This window comes from Hemitrygon akajei, chromosome 10 (genome assembly GCF_048418815.1).
Source record: "Hemitrygon akajei chromosome 10, sHemAka1.3, whole genome shotgun sequence".
In the NCBI taxonomy this organism is placed as follows: domain Eukaryota; kingdom Metazoa; phylum Chordata; class Chondrichthyes; order Myliobatiformes; family Dasyatidae; genus Hemitrygon; species Hemitrygon akajei.
In genome coordinates, this window is record NC_133133.1 from 72,909,797 (window position 1) to 72,932,226 (window position 22,430).

The 22,430-nt window shown below is 41.8% G+C and overlaps 1 protein-coding gene across 1 annotated transcript in view; it reads right to left on the minus strand.

Moving 5' to 3' along the window:
* Positions 1–20,592, minus strand: part of LOC140734467 (succinate--CoA ligase [ADP-forming] subunit beta, mitochondrial-like) — an 89,767-nt gene extending 69,175 nt beyond the window's left edge. The window contains exon 1 of the mRNA XM_073058454.1: positions 20,480–20,592. Coding sequence (XP_072914555.1) covers positions 20,480–20,551 — 72 coding nt within the window. The 5' untranslated portion in view covers positions 20,552–20,592. The remainder of the gene's footprint in view (positions 1–20,479) is intronic.
* Between the last annotated feature and the right edge of the window lie 1,838 nt (positions 20,593–22,430).

The following is a 22,430-nucleotide window of genomic DNA, read 5'->3' on the forward strand; positions in this document are numbered from 1 at the left end:
GTGCAGAGAAGGTACTACTTCACAAATATGACAGGATTTTTAAGAAGATTGACAGGGATAGGGAAATTAATGGACTTTAGTACACCATTTGACATTTAGTAAGTTCCCACTTAGGGTGGCCCAGTAGATTAAATTACACGAGATCCACGGGAGTTAGCAGGAGTAATAGAGTTACATAACATGGAAGAAGGTCCCTCAGCACAATTCATCCCTGTAAACCTAAGCTAGTGCTATTTGTCTGAATTTAGCCCATATCCCCAAACCTTTCCTATCCATGTACCTGTCCAAATGTCTTTTAAATGCTGTAATTATTCCTGCCTCCATCATTTCATAAGATCATGAGACCACAAGACAAAGGAGCAGAATTAGGCCAATGGTCCATCGAGTCAACTCCACCATTCAATCATGGCTGATCCTTTTTCCCCTCTTTAGCCCCACTCCCTGGTCTTCTCCCTGTAACCTTTGATGCGCAACCAATCAAAATCCTATCAATGCACCCAATGACCAGGCCTTCGCAGCTGCCTGTGGTAACAAATTCCATAAATCCACCACCCGGTAAACATATTTCTTCACATCTGTTTTAAATGGATGCCCCTCTATCTTGAGGCAGTGCCCTCTTGTCCTAGACTCCCACACCACAAGAAACATCATTTCACATCTCTGTCTAGGCCTTTCAACATTTGAAAGGTTTCAATGAGATCATCCTTCTAAATTCCAGCGAGTACAGACTCAGAGGCATCACACGTTCCTCGTACCCTTCAATTCCCAGAATCATCTTTGTGAACTTCCTTTGAACTTTCTCCAACGCCAGCACGTTTTCTTAGATGAGGAGCCCAGAACAGTTCACAGTACTCAAAGTGAGACCTCACTAGTGCCTTATAAAGCCTCAGCTCTTGTATTCCAGACCTCTTGAAATGAATGCTAACATTGCATTTGCCTTCCTCACCACTGACTCTACCTGTAAGTTAACCTTCAGGGTGTTCTGCACTAGGACTCCCAAGTCTCTTTGCGTCTCAGATTTTTGGATTTTCTCCCTGTTTAGAAAGTAATCTGCACATCTATTTCTACGTCCTCCTAGTACGTCTAAATCCTTCGGCAGCTTTCCTGTTTCCTCAACACTACCTGCCCCTACAGCAATATCATATCACCTGCAAACTTGCAACAATGCCATCCATTGCATCATCTAAATCACTGAAATACAGCATAAAAAGAAGCAATCCCAACACCAACCCCTGCAGAACACCACTAGTCACTGGCAGCCAAACAGAAAAGGATTCTTTTATTCACACTCGCTACCTCACTAATCAACCAATGCTCTAAACATGCCAGTAATTTTCCTGTAATACCATGGGACTCTTAACTTGGTAAGCAGCCTCAGGTGTGGCACCCTGTCAAAGGTCTTCTGAAAGTCCAAATGTACAACATTCCCTTTAACTATCCTACATGTAATCTCCTCAAAGAATTCCAACAGCTTTTTATGGGAAGATTTTCCCTTAAGGACACCGTGCTGCCTTTGTCCTTTTTTGACCTGTGTCACCAAGTACACCATAACCTCATCCTTAACAATTGACTCCAACATCTTCCCAACCACTGAAGTCAGGCTAACTGGTCTATTGATTCATTTTTGCTGCCTTCCTCTGTTCTTACAAAGAGTGACATTTATAATTTTTCAATCCTCTGGCACCATGCCAAAGTCCAATGATTTTTGAAAGATCATTACTAATGCCTCCACAATCTCTACCAGTACTTCTTTCAGAACCCTAGGGTGCAGTTTATCTGGTCTGGGTGACTTAAGTACTCTTATGTCTTTCAGCTTTTTGAGCACTTTCTCCGTTGTAATAATAACTGCACCCACCTCTCTTCCCTCACACCCTTCAGTATCTGGTACACTGCTAGTGTCTTCCACAGTGTTGGCGTGTTGCCAAGTAGTTAAAAGTGTTCGTTTAGTGATCTGAAGGTCGCTAGTTCGAGCCTTGGCTGAGACTGCGTGTGTGTTCTTGAGAAAAGCACTTAACCACACATTGCTCTGCGACGACACTGGTGCCAAGTTGTATGGGTCCTAATGCCCTTCCCTTGGACAACATTGGTGGCGTGGAGAGGGGAGACTTGCAGCTTGGGCAACTGCCGGTCTTCCATTAAAAAAAACCTTGCCCAGGCTTGCACCTTGGAAACTCCAAGGCGCAAATCCATAGTCTATTGAGACTAATAGAGGCCTACAAAGTGTCTTCCACAGTGAACACTGATGATGCAAGTTACTCATTTAATTCATCTGCTATCTCCTTGTCCCATATTATTATTCCTCCAGACTCATTTTCTAGTGGTCCTATATCCACTCTCATTTCTCTTTGATTTTTTATAGACTTGAAGAAGCTTTTACTATCCACTTTGATATTATTTGCTAGGTTGGTTTCCTATTTCATCTTTTTTCTGCCTAATGATTCTTTTAGTTGCACTCTGTAGCATTTGAAAAGCTTCCCAATCTTCCTTCACAATTTTACTGCTAGTTTTTGCTTTGTTATAGGCCTCTATTTTGCTTTTACATTAGCATTGACTTCCCTTGTCAGCCAGTTACACAATTTTGCCATTTGAGTATTTCTTCATTTCTAGAATACATCTATCCTGAATCTTCCTAATTTTTCCCAAAAACGTACTGCATTGCTGCCCTGCTGTCATCCCTGCCAGCATCTCCTTCCAATTTACTTTGGTTAACTCCTCTCTCATACCACCGTAATTTTCTTTACTCCACTGAAATATTGCTATGTCAGATTTTACTTTCTCCCTATCAAATTGCAAGTTGAACTCAATCATACTATGATGACTGCCTCCTAAGGGTTCTTTTACCTTAAGCTTTGGTTCGTTAGATAACACCCAATCCAGTATAGCTCGTCTGCTAGTAAGATCAATAACAAACTGCTCTAAAAAGCCGTCTCGTAGATCATCAAACTCACTCTCTTGAGATCCATTACTAAACTGATTTTTCCAATCAGTCTGCATGCTAAAATCTCCCTGAACTATCATAACATTGCCCTTTTGACACACCTATTTCCCGTTGTAATCTGTAGTCCACATCTCAGCAACTACTGGGAGGCCTTTATATCAGGGTCCTTTTACCCTTGCAGTTTCTCATCTCAACTGCAAGGATTCAACATCTTCTGATCCTATGTCACATCTTTCCACGGAGTTCCTGCCATTCTTTACCAGCAGAGCCAAGCCACCCTCTCTGCCTACCTTCCTATCCCTCCAATACAACATGTAACCTTGGACATTCAGCTCCCAACTACAACCATTCTTCAGCCATGATTCACTGGTGGCTACATCATCATACCTGCCCGACCTATAATAGTGCAACAAGATCATGCACCTTATTTTTATACTCCATGCATTGAGATATAACACTTTGAATACAATATTTGATTCTGCATCCCTAATGCAATGATACTCACCCAGCTGACTGCAACATTGTCCTATCACCTACCTGCCCTTCCTGACAGTCTGACTGCACGCTATCTTTTTTTTTAAACATCTATCCTATTCTGAGTCTTTTCCCTCCGGTTCCCACTACCCTGCTAAATTAGTTTAAACCATCCCCAACAGCTCTAACAAATCTGCCCACAAGAATATTGATCTTCCTCGGACCAGTTTCCTCAGGAAGCTCATTCCATTCACCATCTGTGTGAAAAACTTAACTCTGAGATCTTAAAAGTTTCCCACTTCACCTTATACCTATGCCCTTTAGCTTTCAACCTCACCGACCTGGGAAAAAGATTATGATCATCCACCTGTCTTATACAGCTCATGATTTTATGAACCTCTGTAAGCTCATCTATAACCTTTATGTACACGCTGGTTTTAGAAGAGGCAAGAGGCACCAGAGACCAAATTGCTAACCTATGCTGGATAATGGAGAAATCGAAGGAATTCTAGAAAAGTATTTATCTTTGTTTTAATAACTACTCTAAAGCCTTCAACAGTGTGGACTATAATAAACTATGGCAAATCCTGAAAGAAATGGGGATACCCGGACATCTGATCTGCCTTACGAGAAACTTTTACGAAGATCAAGAAGCAACAGTTAGAAATGAACACGGAACAAAAAAACTGGTCAAGATTGGGAAAGGAGTACGACAAAGCTGAATACTGTCACCCCACTTATTTAATTTATATGCTGAACTCATCATCAGGAATGCTGGTCTAGAGGACTCAAATTTTCCAATCAAAATTGCCGGACGAAATATTAACAACCTCAGATATGTGGATGATACTAGTTTAATGGCTGAATGTGAGGAGGATCTGAGGAAGCTTCTAATCAAAGTGAAAGAAGAAAGTGCAAATGTTGGCTTGTTGCTCAATTTTAAGAAAACCAAGATTATATTGACCGGCCCTATTAACTCAGTGGTAATAAATGGAAACGAAGTGGAAGCAGTGACAAATTTTGTCTTCCTCGGTTCAAAGATTTCTAGACATGGTAACTGCAGCCACAAAATTAAAGAACGCTTACTTCTGGGGAGGGCAGCAATGGCAAATTTCGATAAAATACTGAAGAGCAGAGACATAACATTGTCTACAAAGATCCGTATAGTCAAGTCTATGGTATTTCCAGTTGTGATGTATGGCTGTGAGAGCTCGATTATTAGTAAGGCTGAATACAAAAGAATCGATGCCTTTGAACTTGGATGCTGGAGGAAAGTGTTAAGAGTTTGTTGGACAGCAAGAAGATCCAATAAGTCAATACTGAAGAAATACAGCCAGACTAGGAGGCTCGATTATGAGACAAAAGCTCAAATATTTTGACCACATCATGAGAAGACAGGATTCCTTGGAGAAGACTCTAATGTTAGGTAAAAGGAGAGGATGAGAGACTACGATGGATAGATAATATTACTCAGACAATGCGTATGATCCTTGGCGGATCTTAGAGAGGCAGCTTCCAACAAGAAGGCTTGATGTGCAGGAGTCCATGAGGTCATAAAGAGTCGGACTCGACTTAAAGACTGAACAAAAACAAATGAAGTCATTTCCTCACCCTTCCTTGCTATTGGTAAAACAGTACCAAGCTTATTAGTCTTTGCTTATAACTCAAGTCCTCCAGTTCCATCAACATCCTTTTCAATCTGCTCTGCACCCTCTCCAACTTAGTCACATCTTTCCTATAGAATGGCAAACAAAAGTACACAATACTCCAAGCAATCTTACCAACTTCATGCATAGCTATAACATCGTGTCCCAACTCATGTGCTTCATCCTGACCAGCAAAGGGAAGCATGCCATATGCTTTCTTCATCCCCCTATTTAACTATGTTATTACCTTCAAGGAATAATGTAAGTGTACCTCAGGTCTCACTGTTTTACAACACTTCCCAGGGCCATGTCAATCACTCGGTATTTCAAGCTCTGGTTTAACTTACCAAAATGCATTATTTCGCACTTGTCTGAGTTTGCTCTCTTTCGCAATTGATCTAGATACTCTTATAAACTGAGGTAACCTGCTTCATTAGCCGCTATTATCAATTATGGTGTTATCCGCAAATTTACAGTACTGTGCAGAAGTCTTAGGCACATACAGTGGCATGTAAAAGTTTGGGCACTCCTGGGCAAAATTTCTGTTACTGTAAATAGTTAAACGAGTAGAAGACGAACTGATCTCCAAGTCATAAAGTTACAGATGAAACATTCTTTTCAACATTTTAAGCAAGATGAGCGTACTATTTTTGTTTTGTACAATTTTAGTGTGAAAAAAAAGGAAAGGAGCACCATGCAAAAGTTTGGGCACCCCAAGAGATTTGAGCTCTCAGATAACTTTTACCAAGGTCTCAGACCTTAATTAGCTTGTTAGGACTATGGTTTGTTCACACTCATCATTAGGAAAGACCAGGCGATGCAAATTTCAAAGCTTTATAAATACACTGACTCCTCAAACCTTGTCCCAACAATCAGCAGCCATGGGCTCCTCTAAGCAGCTGCCTAGCACTATGAAAATTAAAATAAATGATACCCACAAAGCAGGAGAAGGCTATAAGAAGATAACAAAGTGTTTTCAGGTAGCTGCTTCCTCAGTTTGTAATGTAATTAAGAAATGGCAATTAACAGGAATGGTGGAGGTCAAGTTGAGGTCTGGAAGACCAAGAAAACTTTCCAAGAGAACTGCTCGTACGATTGCTAGAAAAGCAAATCAAAACCTCCGTTTGACTGCAAAAGACCTTCAGGAAGATTTAGCAGACTCTGGAGTGGTGGTGCACTGTTCTACTGTGCAGCGACACCTGCACAAATATGACCTTCGTGGAAGAGTCATCAGAAGAAAACCTTTCCTGCGTCCTCACCACAAAATTCAGCGTCAGAAGTTTGCAAAGGAACTAAACAAGCCTGATGCATTTTGGAAACAAGTCCTGTGGACTGATGAAGTTAAAATAGAAATTCTTGGCCGCAATGAGCAAAGGTATGTTTGGAGAAAAAAGGGTGCAAAACTTCATGAAAAGAACACCTCTCCAACTGTTAAGCATGGGGGTGGATCGATCATGCTTTGGGGCTTGTGTTGCAGCCAGTGGAACGGGGAACATTTCACTGGTAGAGGGAAGAATGAATTCAATCAAATACCAACAAATTCTGGAAGCAAGCATCACACCGTCCGTAAAAAAGCTGAAGATGAAAAGAGGATAATTATCCTAAACACACCTCAAAATCCACAATGGACTGCCTCAAGAGGCGCAAGCCGAAGGTTTTGCCATGGCCCTCACAGTCCCCTGACCTAAACATCATCGAAAATCTGTGATAGACTTCAAAAGAGCAGTGCATGCAAGACGGCCCAAGAATCTCACAGAACTGGAAGCCTTTTGCAAGGAAGAATTGGCGAAAATCCCCCAAACAAGAATTGAAGGATTCTTAACTGGCTACAGAAAGCGTTTACAAGCTGTGATACTTGCCAAAGGGGGTGTTACTAAGTACTGACCATGCAAGGTGTCCAAACTTTTGCTTCTGCCCTTTTCCTTTTTAGTTATTTTGAAACTGTAAAAGATGGAAGTAAAAAAGTAATCTTGCTTTAACTATTAAAGAAATGCTTCATCTTTAACTTTATGCCTTTTAGAAATCATGTCATCTTTTACTTGCTTAGCTATTCACAGTAACAGAAATTTTGACCAGGGGTGCCCAAACTTTTGCATGCCACTGTACATATAGCTAGGGTGCTTAAGACTTTTGTACAGTATTCTACTTGTTAACATAGAGTGGAGAGCAAGTCTGTAGACCTGGCGAGAGCAGAGGACACTGGGAAATACGAGGATAGAGCGTTGCAGGAGGGCTGTGGGACAGGTAGCAGAGAAGGAGTGCCAGGGTGGGTGAGGGACTTAGATCAATCAAACACAAAGTTTGACTCATTTAAGCACCAGGCCAAATAGAAAAGATCAGATATGGGTCAAAACAAGGCAGTGGGGCTTGAGTCTGAGAACGCAGAACGATTTAATCAGTAAACCAGACTGAAATGGTCAAGGTGTTGGGGCCAGAGGCAAGGGATGAGCAGGTTCATCTGGCTGCTCCACAAGGTTTGAGACTTATGCAGAGTCTCATCATACAACCTAATTCCCATCCAAAGTATTAACATTTATAGTCAGTGGCCACTTTACTAAGTAACAGAGTAGAACCTGGTGTGGCCTTCTGCTATCATAGCCCATCTCAAGGTTCAACGTGTTGTGCATTCAGAGCTGTTCTTCTGCACACCACTGCTGCAAAGCATGGAATTGAGTTCCTGTCAGTTTGAACCTATCCAGTCATTTTCCTCTGACCTCTCTAATTAACAAAGGAGTTTTTGCCCACAGAACTGCCACTCACTGGATGTTTTTTTGTTTTTCACACCGTTCTCGGTAAACTCTAGATAGAGACTATTACGTGTGAAAATCCCAGATCAGCAGTTTCTGAGATACTCAAACCACCGTGTCTGGCACTAATAATCATTACACGGCCAAAGTCATTTAGATTATATTTCTTTCCCATTCTGAACTTTGGTCTAAACAACAAATTAAACTCCTATGTGTTGAGTTGCTGCCACATGATTGGCTGATAGGATATTTTCATTAACGAGGTATAACAGTGTACCTACTAAAGTAGCCAATGAGTGTACATACAGTTGCAAGAAAATGTGTGAACCCTTCGCAATTACTTGGTTTACTGTATGAATTCCTCATAAAATGTGGTCTGACCTTCATATAAGTCACAATAATAGACAGACAAACACAATCTGCCTAAACTAGTATCACACAAGCAATTCTACTTTTTCATGTCTTTATTAAACACATAGTTTAATCATTCAGTCCAGTGTGGAAAAAGTATGTGAACCCTTATATTTAATAACTGGTAGAACCTCCTTTAGCAGCAATAACCTCTACCAAACATTTCCTGTAGCTGATGATCAAACTTGCACAATGGCAAGGAAGAATTTTGTACCACTCCTCCATACAAAACTGTGTCAGTTCATCCATTATTTCTGGGATACCAGGCATGAACAGCCTTCTTTAGGTCATGGCACAGCATCACAATTGGGTTAAGACCTGGACTCTGATTTGGCCACTCCAAAACACAGACTTTCTTCTTTTTAAACCATTCTGTTGTTGATTTACTCATGTGTTTTGGATCACTGCCTTGTCGCATCATCCAACTTCTACTAAGCTTCAGGTGGCGGACTACTACCCTGACATTCTCCTGTAAAATGTCTTGATACAACTTTGAATTAATTGCAAGCTGCCCAGGCCCTGAGAAAGCAAAGTAGCCCCAAACCATGATGTTCCTTCCACCATGCTCCACAGTTGGGATGATGTTTGGGTGTTGGTGTACTATGCCCTTTTCCTGCCAAATATAGAGGTGTATACTTCTGTTTAAAAGTTCAACTTTTGTTTCATCTGTACACAGAACACTGCCCTAGAAGTGTTGTGGCACATTCAGGTGGTCATTTGCAAACTTGAGACATGCAGCGCTGTTCTGGAGAGCAGTGGTTTCCTCTATGATGTCCCTCTATGAACACCACTCATGTTCAGTGTTTTCTTACAGTGGATACATGAACAGAGACTTTAGCATGTTCTAGAGACGTCAGCAGGTCTTTTGCTGTTACTCTTGGGTTCAGTTTCTCCTCCTTCAGCATTGCATGTTGCATTCTTGGTGTGATCTTTGCAGGACGTCCACTCCTAGAAAGAGTAGCAACAGTACTAAATTGCCTCCGTTTGTGGACAGTTTCTCTTATTGTGGACTTATGAACACTCAAGTATTTAGGAATGCTTCTGTAGCCTTTTTCAGCTTCAAACATCTCTACAATTCTTCTTTTAAGGTCCTCGGAAAGCTGTTTTGATCAAGGCATGGTGCACATAAACAGATGTTTCCTGAGAAGAGCAGGCTCTGTCAGTAACCTGACTTTCTCTGTCTTTTTTACAGGGCAGGCCATCTATACATCCACACCTCCAATCTGCTTTCATTGATTGGAACACCCAACGCCAAATAGCATTTTTGGAACACACTACCCCAAACGTTCGTGTACTTTGAATCTAGACCAGTGGTTCCCAACCTTTTTTTGGCCATGCCCCACCTAATCACCTCTAAAATCCTGATGCCCCCTGTGGTGATATATAATTCTTATTATTCAAAAAGTGAACTCCTATTCATCTGGAGGAAGCCTAAAAGACTATTAACTTGGTTTAAACAAGCTTCCAAAGAACATGGCATTCATGAAAGAGAAAAATAAAAGAACCAAAGGACTGTTAAAGTTCTCAGGAAGAAATTACTAAGAAATTGTAAAAAAAAAGAACATTAAGTGATATTAAAATAATAATAATAAATAAATAAAACAATGCTGATTCATTTCTACAGCATACAAAGACAGATACACCGTTTAAAAGAGATGACGCAATGTACACACCTTCACACCACCAAGAACCGAAAGCTACTGCAAAAAGCAGCATTGGCGCGACCTCGTACGAGTTTCTTACGCATTTGGACTTGTTCATTCGTTCCTTCCTACATCAGTCAATTCATTAATTTAATTATGAAAGCCATTTGATGGTTGTAATGATGGTGATACACTATATATACAGTACATACGCAATTACACATGTACATACACACAAGTATTTTTATGTATGCATACTGTATATACACATATGTATTAACTCGCACACACACTCATACTCACACAGACTTACTAGAAAAAATTCACTGTTAATAACTCATTCTCGAATTGCCCCCCTTAAAAATCAAATTACCCCCGTGGGGCGTACGCCCCACGTTGGGAACCACTGATCTAGACTGTTGTTGTTTAAATGGTATATTCAAGATTGACGAAAAGAAATTCAGTTGTTTATGCGTTATTAGTTTAGGCAGATTGTTGTTGTCTATTATTGTGACTTCAATTTTATGAGTAGTTAAAGCAGAAAACCAGGTAATTGCAAAGGGTTCACAAATTGTTTCTTACAACAGTGGGCCCTGCACCAATCCATACAGAAAAGCACTAGTCACAGGGTTCCAATCTGAAAAACAAAACTCCAATACCATGTTCTGCCTCTTTACACCAAGCCAACTCTGTATCTGGGTAACTCATGGTGGACCTGATGGATGTCACGTTCCAGACCAGCATACGAAGTGGGACTTTGTAGACGTCTGCTACTCTGCCCTTGTAAATTCTTGAGGTACCTCTTCATAAAACTCAATCAAATTTATAATACATGATTTTCCACACACAAAGCCTCACTGAATATCCAGTTTACTGTTTGTTCGGTCATAGAAGACAGGGAGTAGTGAAGGATGGGTGTTTCTTTGACTAGAGGTCAAACTCTAGTGCATATATGTCAAACTCAAGGCCCGCGGGCCAAATCCGGCCCGTGGGCCAAATCCGGCCCGTGGTGGAATTATCTTTGGCCCGCGAGATAATATCTAATTACTATTAAAGCTGGCCCCAGTAATCGAAGCGCCTATGGCGTATGATATGGCTAATGCTGAGTTTATTCAGGTACCAGGTTTTCAGGGTTTTTAGTGTTTATTCGGCAGTCTTCTTCATAAGAAACGGAATTTGTAAAGTGAAACACTTTGTAGTTATAGCAGAGACTGAGACACATGAGAGCAGGCTGAAAAAACTGAGGCAACGAAAGCTGCGTTTGCACGCGTCCGACTGATCCGGCCCGCATGAAGCTGCATTTTGCTCAATCCGGCCCGTGACCTAAAATGAGTTTGACACCCCTGCTCTAGTGTATCCAGTGATTTTCCACAAGGATACATGCTGGGACATCTGTTGTTTGTTATAATATATAAATGATTTAGGCAAAAATTGATGGGAGTTCTGGACAGGGAGGAAGGCTGTCAAGGATTGAGTAGGAGGTGGACAAGTTGAGTATTTGGGTAATTAAATGGCAAATTGAGATAAATCTGGACAAGCATGAGATGAAATATTTCAGGGTGTCAAATGAAAGAGGAACATGCAGTTTACAGTAAATAGTAGGACCCTTAGGAACATTAACATACAGAGGAATTGTGGCATACAAATTCACTCCTACCTGTAAATGGCAACACAACTGGAGGGTGGTTAAAAAAAAGCATAAGACAATGCTTGCCTTCATCGATCTGAGCACTGAGTATAAATACTGGTAAGTTGTAATGTTGGTGAATAAATATTTGGTTACATATTTAGGGCATTGCGTGCGGTTCTGTTTACTGCTCTATAGAAAGGACATAGAGGCTTTGGACAGGGTGCCAAAGAAGTTCCTGCATATGATGAAGTATATTATATGCATAATGGAGTATACAAACTTGTATTGTTTTCTCCAGAGCTTCAGTGATCTGATAGAAGAATATAAAATTATGAGATGCATGAGATAGATGAGTTGGCTTTCCCCCAAAGTGGAAAGGTCATCAAATTAAAGTGAGAGGGGCAAACTTAAAGGAGATGTGAATGGGGAGTGTTCTCCCTCATCACAAAGTGGTAGGTCCTCAGACAGTCAGGGTTGCTGGCAGAAGCAGATGGAACAGCAACATTTAAGCGGTATTTAGGTATACAAAAACTGACAGGAAATAGAAGGAAATGGACCATGTACAGACAGATGGAATTAGTTTAGATTGGCCTGCTTCCAAAGCTGTGTCTCTTTACGCTTACTGGAAACTGGAATTAGCGGAGATAGGTACTTGACAGCTGAAACCAATGTAGGTTTAAATGAATCAATTACTCAGAAAAGATGGAACCTGTTATAAATGGTGCTTTCAAGTGGCACATATAGACCAATAACCAAATTACTGATGTCCAGTTTGGGTTTTACCAAGACCGCATCACAGATCTCACCACAGCCTTAAGACGAACATGGACAAAGAACTAAATATCAGAGATTAGGTGAGAATGTCTATTCTTGACCTCACGGCATCCTGGTAAAACTGTAGTCAACATACATCAAAGGGGAAAACATTTCATGGAGTCACGCACTGAACAAAGAAAGATAGGTGTAGGTGGCATAGGTCATTCATCTCAGCCCAAGACACCACTGTAGGAATACATCAGGGCAGTCTTAGATGTACATCTTCAGTTGTTTAATCAATAACTTTCTTTCCACCGTAATGTCAGAAGTAGAAAACGTTTACTGATAATTGAGAATAGAATTTCTTTCTCAATTCCTCAGCAAATGAAGCTGCTCATGTCTGCATGCAGCAAGACCTAAACTAGTGGTTGTCAATCCGTCGATCGCGATCGACCGGTCGATCTTTGAGACTTTCCCAGTAGATCCCGAAAGAAATGAAAAATAAATACACAAATGCTGTTGTAATGTGAGCATTATAAAACTAAGTAATACTATTTAGGATAACGGTAATATAGAAATACAACCGCTACTGAAAGCTGTTTGTAAAGAGAGATTGTTTCCAGATTGTGGAGTTTTCGTTCCGTTCTTTCTGCCCAGTGTGCATGTGTGTAGCTCCCCTGCCATGCACCGCAGTAGAAAAGACATGAAGTAAAACCCCGCAACCCGGAAGCAACCTCTCTTTACAAACAGCTTTCCGTAGCGGGGGTTATTGCTATATTATCATTATCCTAATTTGTATTAACATATCTTTATAATGCTCACATTAGAACACTTCTCCCCATTTAAATTCCAACATTCCCCAAATGTAAATAACTGGGAAACAAAAAAACAGTCGTGTCATTATCTTGTGTACCTCTGAAACTTATACTAGTGTCTCAGTAACAGTTTACCAATACAAAAAACCTGAAAAACATGGCAGATTCAACATTCAGTCTAACAAAGGAAACTGTTCATTCAAATATTCAGTCTGTCAGGAGGTTTGCGAGGGTGCTCTGCTGCAACAGATGAAAATTATTAAATCTAAGTACAGGAGCTGTCTTACTGACAGACACCTCACAGACTGTCACAGTCTGGCTGTCTGTAGTTATGAGCCAACTTTCTCACTCCCAGATAAGGGACAAAAGTAGCAGTCAAATACGGGACACATGTGCTTACCCCAAGAAAGACTACCATGACTATGAAGCCCTGCGCTGGCTCATGTGTGCACATGCGTGTACATGCCTAATTTTTTCTACAAATCGGTTTTGGCTTAATCTTCCCGATTCTGTTAAATGAAACTACACAGTGTACATACATTATTTCCACTTCCAGATTGCGGGGTTTTACTTCCGGTCTTTTCTCCCTGGTGCGCATGCGAGTGACTAACCGATTTAGTAGGTCGATCTTGCCTTTCACTAAGGCCGTGGTAGGGGATCTTGCTCTTAGAAAGGTTGGTTACCACTACCCTAAACAATATTCAGTTGCAGGTTGATGGTAGCAAGCAACATTTGCACCACAAAAGTAGTGGGCAACGATAACCTCCATCATGAAAGAATCTAATCACTTACCCTAGACATTCAATGAAAAACAAATAATGTTGTTCAAAATTGCACCTTTAAACAAACGTAGAGCAATTGAGAGGGAAAGAAGATAGGGTAGCTTTGTTTAACAAGAAAGGAATAAATACAGTATTGAGTATCAATAGAATGCAGTGAATGAGTTGGAACAATTTGGGTGAAAATAAGAAATAGCGCAGAAATAGAGAGGAGGGAGAAATTTACAAAGAACAAGGTGTTGTTTCTCGTAATTCCAATTGAGCATTAATTGGAAAATATCAAGGATATACAAGGAATTATTGTTGGTGTTTTCCATTGGCATTTTGATTGGATTGGTTAAACACACAGGGGTTTCATGGAAGAATTTGTAGAGTGCATCAGGAATTGTTGCTTAGAGTAAAAGAAGAAAGACCCTACCAGATAACAGGCTCTTTAGATTTGGTCATGAGTAAGAAAGAAAATTATTGTTTAAGGATCCCCTAGCAAGCAACATATCAACATAGAGGAATTCTGGATGCACTTCAAGGGTAAATGCCAGAGGTTCATAAGCAACATCTTCCATATAAATAAGGGCAATTATAATGGTATAAAAGGTGGAGTATTTAGAGTGGATTGGATAAAAAAAGGCTAAGGAATAGATCGTCGATTTCATTAACTTTGCCTCCAACTTTCACCCTGCCCTCAAATTTACCTGGTCCATTTCCGACACCTCCCTCCCCTTTCTTGATCTTTCTGTCTCCATCTCTGGAGACGGCCTATCTACTGATATCTACTATAAGCCTACAGACTCTCACAGCTACCAGGGCTATTCCTCTTCCCACCCTGTCTCTTGCAAAAAGGCTATCCCCTTCTCACAATTCCTCCATCTCCGCCGCATCTGCTCTCAAGATGAGGCTTTTCATTCCAGGACGAAGGAGATGTCTTCCTTTTTTAAACAAAGGGGCTTCCCTTCATCCACCATCAACTCTGCTCTCAAACGCATCTCTCCCATTTCCTGCACATCTGCCCTCACCCCATCCACCCGCCACCCCACGCGGGATAGGGTTCCCCTTGTCCTTACCTACCACCCCACCAGCCTCCAGGTCTAACGTATAATTCTCCGTAACTTCCGCCACCTCCAACGGGATCTCACTACTAAACACATTTTTCCCTCTCCCACTCTTTCTGCTTTTCGCAGGGATCGCTCCCCACCCGACTCCCTTGTCCACTCGTCCCCCCCATCCCTTCCCATCGATCTCCCTCCTGGCACTTATCCTTGTAAACGGAACAAATGCTACACCTGCCCTTACACTTCCTCCCTCACCACCATTCAGGGCCCCAGTCCTTCCAGGTGAGGCGACACTTCACCTGTGAGTCGGCTGGTGTGGTATACTGCGTCCGGTGCTCCCGGTGTGGCCTTTTATATATTGGTGAGACCCGACGCAGACTGGGAGACCGTTTCGCTGAGCACCTACGCTCGGTCCGCCAGAAAAAGCAGGATCTCCCAGTGGCCACACATTTTAATTCCACGTCCCATTCCCATTTTGATATGTCTATCCATGGCCTCCTCTACTGTCAAAATGAATCCAAACTCAGGTTGGAGGAACAACACCTTATACACCAGTTGGGTAGCCTCCAACCTGATGGCATGAACATTGACTTCTCTAACTTCCGTTAATGCCCTTCCTCCCCTTCTTACCCCATCCCTGACATATTTAGTTGTTTGCCTGATCTCCATCTCCCTCTGGTGCTCCCCCCCCCCCTTCTTTCTCCTGAGGCCTCCTGTCCCATGATCCTTTCCCTTCTCCAGCTCTGTATCACTTTCGCCAATCACCTTTCCAGCTCTTAGCTTCATCTCACCCCCTCCAGTCTTCTCCTATCATTTCGCATTTCCCCTCCCCCCACTACTTTCAAATCTCTTACTATCTTTCCTTTCGGTTAGTCCTGATGAAGGGTCTCGGCCCGAAACGTCAACAGCGCTTCTCCCTATAGATGCTGCCTGGCCTGCTGTGTTCCACCAGCATTTTGGTGTGTTGTTGCTAAGGAATAGGTCAATGGATGAGCTGTGGCAAGTATTTAAACAGATGGTTCATACAGAAAATGATCCCAATTAAAGAGATCCAGGAGCAAGATTGTAGTTAACACAGTGAGTCAAGAAAAGCATTAAATTAAAAATTCAAGCTTACAAAAACAGCAAAGTGGCTTGTGGCAGGCAAGAGGACCAGGAAGTTTACAAGCAACAGGGAAAGACCAAAAAGCTAAAAAGGGAGAAACATAATGAGAGAAAACTGGCAATTAATAGCAAAATAAACAGTAAGAGCTTCTACTGAAATATAAAAAAGGGGGGAGAAGAGAGGCAGGGAGAGATTAACTAGAAACAAAGAAATGCTAGCTAAATCAAATCAATACTTTGCATCAGTCTTTAAGGTGAAGGATATCACAAATATCCCACAAAGATACTTGATTCTCTAGTTTCACACAGAATGGAAGGACACGCTACAAGTATCATAATGGACAATGTACTGGGAAAAACTAATGGGACTAAAGACAGACAAGTAAGATGGTTTTAAAAGAAGTTACCTCAGAAACAGTAGAACCATTTTTTAAAACACAGCTAGTTCCTAGAACATACTAGTGGATTGGAAAACCATAAATGGGACTCAAACATAAAGGCATTTTTGTATGCTTGAGTTTTTGATTTTAATGTTTTTCTTGACCTACTGTGTTAAGTGTTAGCTTAATCTCCTTTGTTGGCAAGACACTGATCTCTAAAATCAAGGAAGAAATAGCTGCTCATTTAGGAAGCTTAACACAATCAAACTAAGTTAACATGATCTTATGATTGGTAACTGTGTTTGACAAACTTGCTAGCAATCTTCATGGATGAAACAAAGAGAGTCAGAGAAACCTGCTGATATACAGCATTTAGATTTTCAAAAGCATTTGACAAGTGCCACATAAAAAGCTGGTGCAAAAGGTAGGAGCTTATGGTGTTGGGGAGGTATGCCAGCATGGTTTGAACGTCTTATAAGCACAGTTAGAATAAACAAGCCCTTCTTTAGGCTGACAGCAGTACACCCTATCCTCGTTATATGTGTCTTCAGATTATGCAGATTCACACTTATGCAAGGAACCTATTTCTACCAATGTCGCTTTATATGCATCCAAAACTCACAGTTATGCGAGGAGCACTGCTTTCCCACCAATACAAGTCGCATGTGCACGTCTCAGTCTTACTCCTGCCAGTCTCGTATTGGTTTTGGCAACGTATGGATGTGCGATCTTGCGCTCTTAAACTTTTGTTGTTTTTACCTATGCTGCAGTGATTTTGTGCTTGAAATATTTAACTATGCCTCCTAAGTGTCCAATGTCAAGTCCTAGTCCATCAGCCAAGCGGCAGAAAACTGCTTTAACACGTGAAAAAAGTTGGAAATTATAAGCAGGGTGGTGTCAGACGAGACCAGGCTTTTTTGGAAGCGTATGCCGAAACGTACTTACCTAAGTAAGGATGAAAAAACTGCGGCAGGTTTCAAGGCAGCAAAGGACAGATTGACTTTGCTTAAGTGTTCCAATGCTGAAGGAGACTGTAAGATGAAGCCTCTCTTAGTTTACCATTCACTAAACCCCCATGCTCTTAAGGGTCTGAGTAAGAATATGCTTCCTGTGCTCTGGGCAGCTAACAAGCCCACTGGGTCACTGGTCAAATCTTTGAAGATGGGTTTGCTAATCATTTTGCTGCTGAGGCTAAACACTACTACCGGGAACAGAATCTTGCCTTTAAAGTTCTTTTGTTGCTTGACAATGCGCCAGTCAATCCTAAACATTTGGACAGCATTCATCTTAACATAACAGTGCGTTTCCTGCCGCCTAACACAACATCGCTGATTTAACCACTCGACCAAGGTGTGATGTCCAAATTCAAGGCATTTTTTTAACAGCGGACTATCTCTCAGATGCTGCAAGCAACAGACGATTTTGAAACTCCCGGGAGTTTACCAACGGTGAGGGAATAGTGGAAGTCCTTCAACATCAGACATGCCATCAACAACATTGATGAATCTTGGAAAGAGGTCAGGTGAGTCTTCCTTTACCCCTTGCTGTCCTTGATGATCCTGACAACACACAACCATCCACCTCATCCATGTAAAGCTGCCATACACAACAACCACTCATCTCCTGGAGCCAACACACCTGCCATTGTTAGTGAGTACTGTACACCATAGTATGTTAACTTTCTATGATTTATTACATTGAATAATACCTTAAATTGATGAAATATAATATGAATGTTGCCTTGTGGTACTGCCTTTGTGTCGTATCGGTATGAAAATGTAAATAAATTACAGATAAAACATATTTAGGAAGCCCTCCAGAACGCATCCCTGTTTTCTCCATTTAAATAATTATTCACGGAATGTATCCCCCGCATATATCGAGGATAGGCTGTAATTGGTTAATTATCTACAATTGTTATTAATGATCTGAATCAGGTGGCAGAGTGCAAGCTATCTAAGGTGATGCTAACAAAAATTAAGTGGAAGGACATACTGCTATGAGGATACCTGGACTCTGCAGATCAGTTGCAAATGGAGTTTAATGTGGGAAATTGTGAGGTCATCCATTTTGCTAAGTCAAATCTAAAGGCAGGCTGTTATCTAACCAGAAAGATTGCATATGAACAAAGTACAAAGGGAACTAGGTGTTCCTGTATATGAATCACAAAATGTTAGCAGGTGGAGAGTGCAGCAAGTGGTTAGGGTGGCAAATGTGATTTTGTAATTGGACATCTGTGTTTAGTGCTCCACAAAGATCAGTGCTGTTTGTGATGTGTACACAATGTTTTGTATGTTAGTGCAGGTGGCAACTTCAAAGAGTTTGCTGCTGTCATTAAGATTGTGTGATGCTGAAATGCCACAGACAGTGCAGCACTGGAAATGCCTGTGCTAAATTAAACTAACTCCATGTACCTGCAGGTAATCCATTTCCCATCAACCCTTGCAGTTCATGTGCTTGACTGATCGTTCTTAAGTATCTCTGTTGTATCTTACACCCCCACAACTACCCCTCTCCCCACACCCAACCCAGCTGTGTGTTCCAGACAGCTAACACTGTAAAACAAATTTGTCTCACTCATTTCTTTTAAATGTTTACCCTCTCACCTTCAAGCTATGCCCTCTAGTATTTGAGGTTGTGGTGTTGATGGTTGAAGACACAGCCAGCAAGAGATGACTGAAAAGTCAGAATTGAAGAACAACAAGAACCTCAGGATAATTGATGCTGACAGTAATCCAAGATGGGGAGGAGTCCACAAAGTAAATTGAGAGCAAGTAATTTCAAATAATTCCTGGATTAAAGAAGAATTGATTACAGAAACATGCAGCAGTGATTTAAAAAAAAACTTAGAGTAAGTGATTCAAAGCAAATATTTTGAACTAGTCAGTTCATGAGGAAAGAGACAAATGAAAATTTCAACATAGACAACAGAGTAAGTTTTAAATTCAAATTATTGATGATAGAGTAAACCAAGAGAACCAAGATGCTTAAATCTAGAGCAAAAAAACTGCTGGAGGATAAGGAATAAAAGACAAGTGGCACTGGTGAATTGGGAAGTGAGTATGCAGGGGAAGTATCTGCAGTATCTGACAGAAAAAAGGAAGCAGAAGAAATGACACAACCCAGCAACACAAAGAAGTTACAAATAACAAGAGTGGAAAGGACACCAGCAATATACCAAATTGCAAATGAACGTGGGTTAAAGTAATTGAAAAAAAGAACAGCATGGTTATCTGGTAGGATGAGAGGCACACATCCCAGAGACAGATGAACAAGAAACAAAGGGTTTAAGAAAGCACGCAACATTGAAACATGGATACACAAAGGAATGAAAGCAGGTACAGAGCAGCAATGTAATTGAGGAGAGCAAGAGGGAGAGAAAAGAGCAGGCACTGTCAAAGATAGCAAGGCATGGAGGATGGATGGATGGAGGGCAGAAAAAACACTCATGTACAGGAGAATGCACAGGCAAGAACAGAAGGTAAAGAGGGGCCAGGAACAACAAAATAAGAGGAAAGAACACGTTAGTCTGGAGGGATGAGGAAAGAGGAAAAAGACACTGGTGGTCAGAGGACTTGGGGAGAGGTCAGAAGGAATTCCTATTACTTCTTTACCCAACTATAATGGCAAGGAGTAGGAAGACTGGTTTGAAGGGTGAGGATGGGGAGGGGTGAGGGGGAGAGGAAGAATGAGGGCGAGAGGAGGGGTGATGGGGAGGGGAGGAGTGAGGATGGGGAGGGGTTGGCTAGGGGAGGGGAAGGGATGGGGAGGGGAGAGGATGGGGCGGGGAGCGGATGAGGTGGGGAGTGGAGTGGATGGGGAGGGGAGGGAGGGAGGGATAGGATAGAACAGGCGGGGATTGGGGAGTCGGCAAGTTGAGTGGTAGGAAAGGCTGGCGGGGAGGAAGCGTGAGCTGGGGGGTTGGAGGGACTGGCAAAGGGAAGGGTGAAGGTCGAGAGCGTTGGGCATGGGGAGGGTTAATCTGCACCGCAAATTCTGCACGGTCGCCTTTAGGCCTGCGATCGCAGTGTCGTGCGGCTGCTAGCACACCAACTTCTCCGCACCCAAACCCCGTGCTCAGCAGCCCCTCTCTTTATCGGCACTCACCCTGGAGAAGCGACAAGCCACGGATCTTCCATTTGACCCGAGCCAGAGCCGGGAAAGGACACAGACCGCCATTTAAGTCTGAATCGGGTGTACTGCGCTTGCGCGGCCGGCTGCGACTGCTGGGTAATCCGGTGCCGCTGCTGGCTGTTGTGCGCGGCATTGCGACTGCTGCAGGATGCAGTGGCGGTTCTGTACCTGTACCGTCCAACCCAGACCAGCGCTACAGTACCTGCTTTGTGTAAAACTGTTCACAATAGTTATTAATTATGGAGCAAACCATAGCGTGGTGTCAATACTGTTTGAATGGGAAGCTCAATATAATACTTTTAATCCCAGCATTCTTCACATAAAACCTGTTGTAATTTTCCAGCGGCTGATTAACATAAGTGGGGGAAAAAACTAAGATGTGAAATTTAAAACCAACACCTTGTAGAACTCACAAACGAAAATAATTTCTGCTAAAAGACGCGAGGCTGCAGATGCTGGAGCAACAAAACGTGGGTTCGAGCAGTGTCTGTGAGAAAAAGGAAATGCCAATGCTTCAAGTTGCAACCATTCATATGGACTAAGAGTTACCATTATAAGGAGAACGGTGAATGGTAGACTGAAAGTGTAAATGACGGTGGCAGGTTGCGCCAGGTAAGGGAAGAGAGGCGGGATGGATATGAGACACAGTGGCAGGTGGATAACAGATGGAGGCAGACAATGAGGGGAAAAAAAATGAAAGGCAGGTGGAATGGGGTTGGGGAGGAAGGGGGGTGTGAGCGTTGGAACAGTTGCTTGCGGGAGATATGAGAACACAAATGGTTACCGCGGCTGGAAACTAAAAAGTTTAAAAAAATGGAAACCATTGGGAAAGAGTGAATGTCTGAGTTGTTTTAAGTTGGTTAAAACAATTAAGTTTATCTCTCAAAGCTACCTTTGAATATGATTAGTTCCCCAAGAACGATAATTAATTTCACAAGGGAATACAACATAAGTTCAAATCAGCTCAGATTCAGATTTATTTATTACACGTACATGGAAACATGCAGTGAAATGAGGCATTTGTGTGCTCCAACCTACCCAAGGATATACTGGGGCAACTAATTGTCTTTGGTGTTACTGTAAGTACAATCAGTCAGACTGGCCTTTAACAGAATATCTTTTATTGAGAACAAGACATCAAGAAGCTTGGTACAACAATATTAAAATTGTTTATCTCAGTAAATATATTTAAGACAAGGTTGCATAGATTTTGCATAGTAGGGGAATTAAGGGTTATGGGGAAAACACAGGTAGGTGGAGATAAGCCCATGGCCAAATCAGCCATGATCTTACTGAATGGCGGAGCAAGCTCAACGGGCCAGATGGCCTACTCCTGCTCTTATTTCTTATGTTCACACTAAAGACATTCACAGTCATGCGCATGCACATACATCATTTCAGATCAGATCAGAATCAGGTTCAGTATCACTGGCATATGTCTTGAAATCTGTTGTTTTGTGGCAGCAGCACAATGTATAACATAGTAATTTTAAAAACACATTAAAATAAGGAACATTTTTAAAAATAGTGCGAGAGCAAGAGAAACCAAAAAAATATTGAGGTAGTGTACAGAAACTGTTCCTAAAACATTAAGAATGTGCCTTTAGGTCCCTGTATCTCCTCCTTGAAGGTACCAATGACAAGAGGGCAGGTATTGGGTGATGGGGGCCCTAACTGATGGATGCTGCGTCTTTGAGACATCATCTTTTTAATATGTTCTGGATGCTGGGGAGGCTAGCGCTCATGATGGAGCTGGCTGTTTGCAACTTTCCACAGCTTTTTCCAATCCTGTGTAGTTGCTCTTCCACTTTAGACAGCGATGCAACCAGTTAAAATGCTCTGCACAATACATCTGTAGAAATTTGAGACAATAGGTCTCCTCAAACGCCTGATGAAATATAAGAGATGTTGATACCCAGGAACT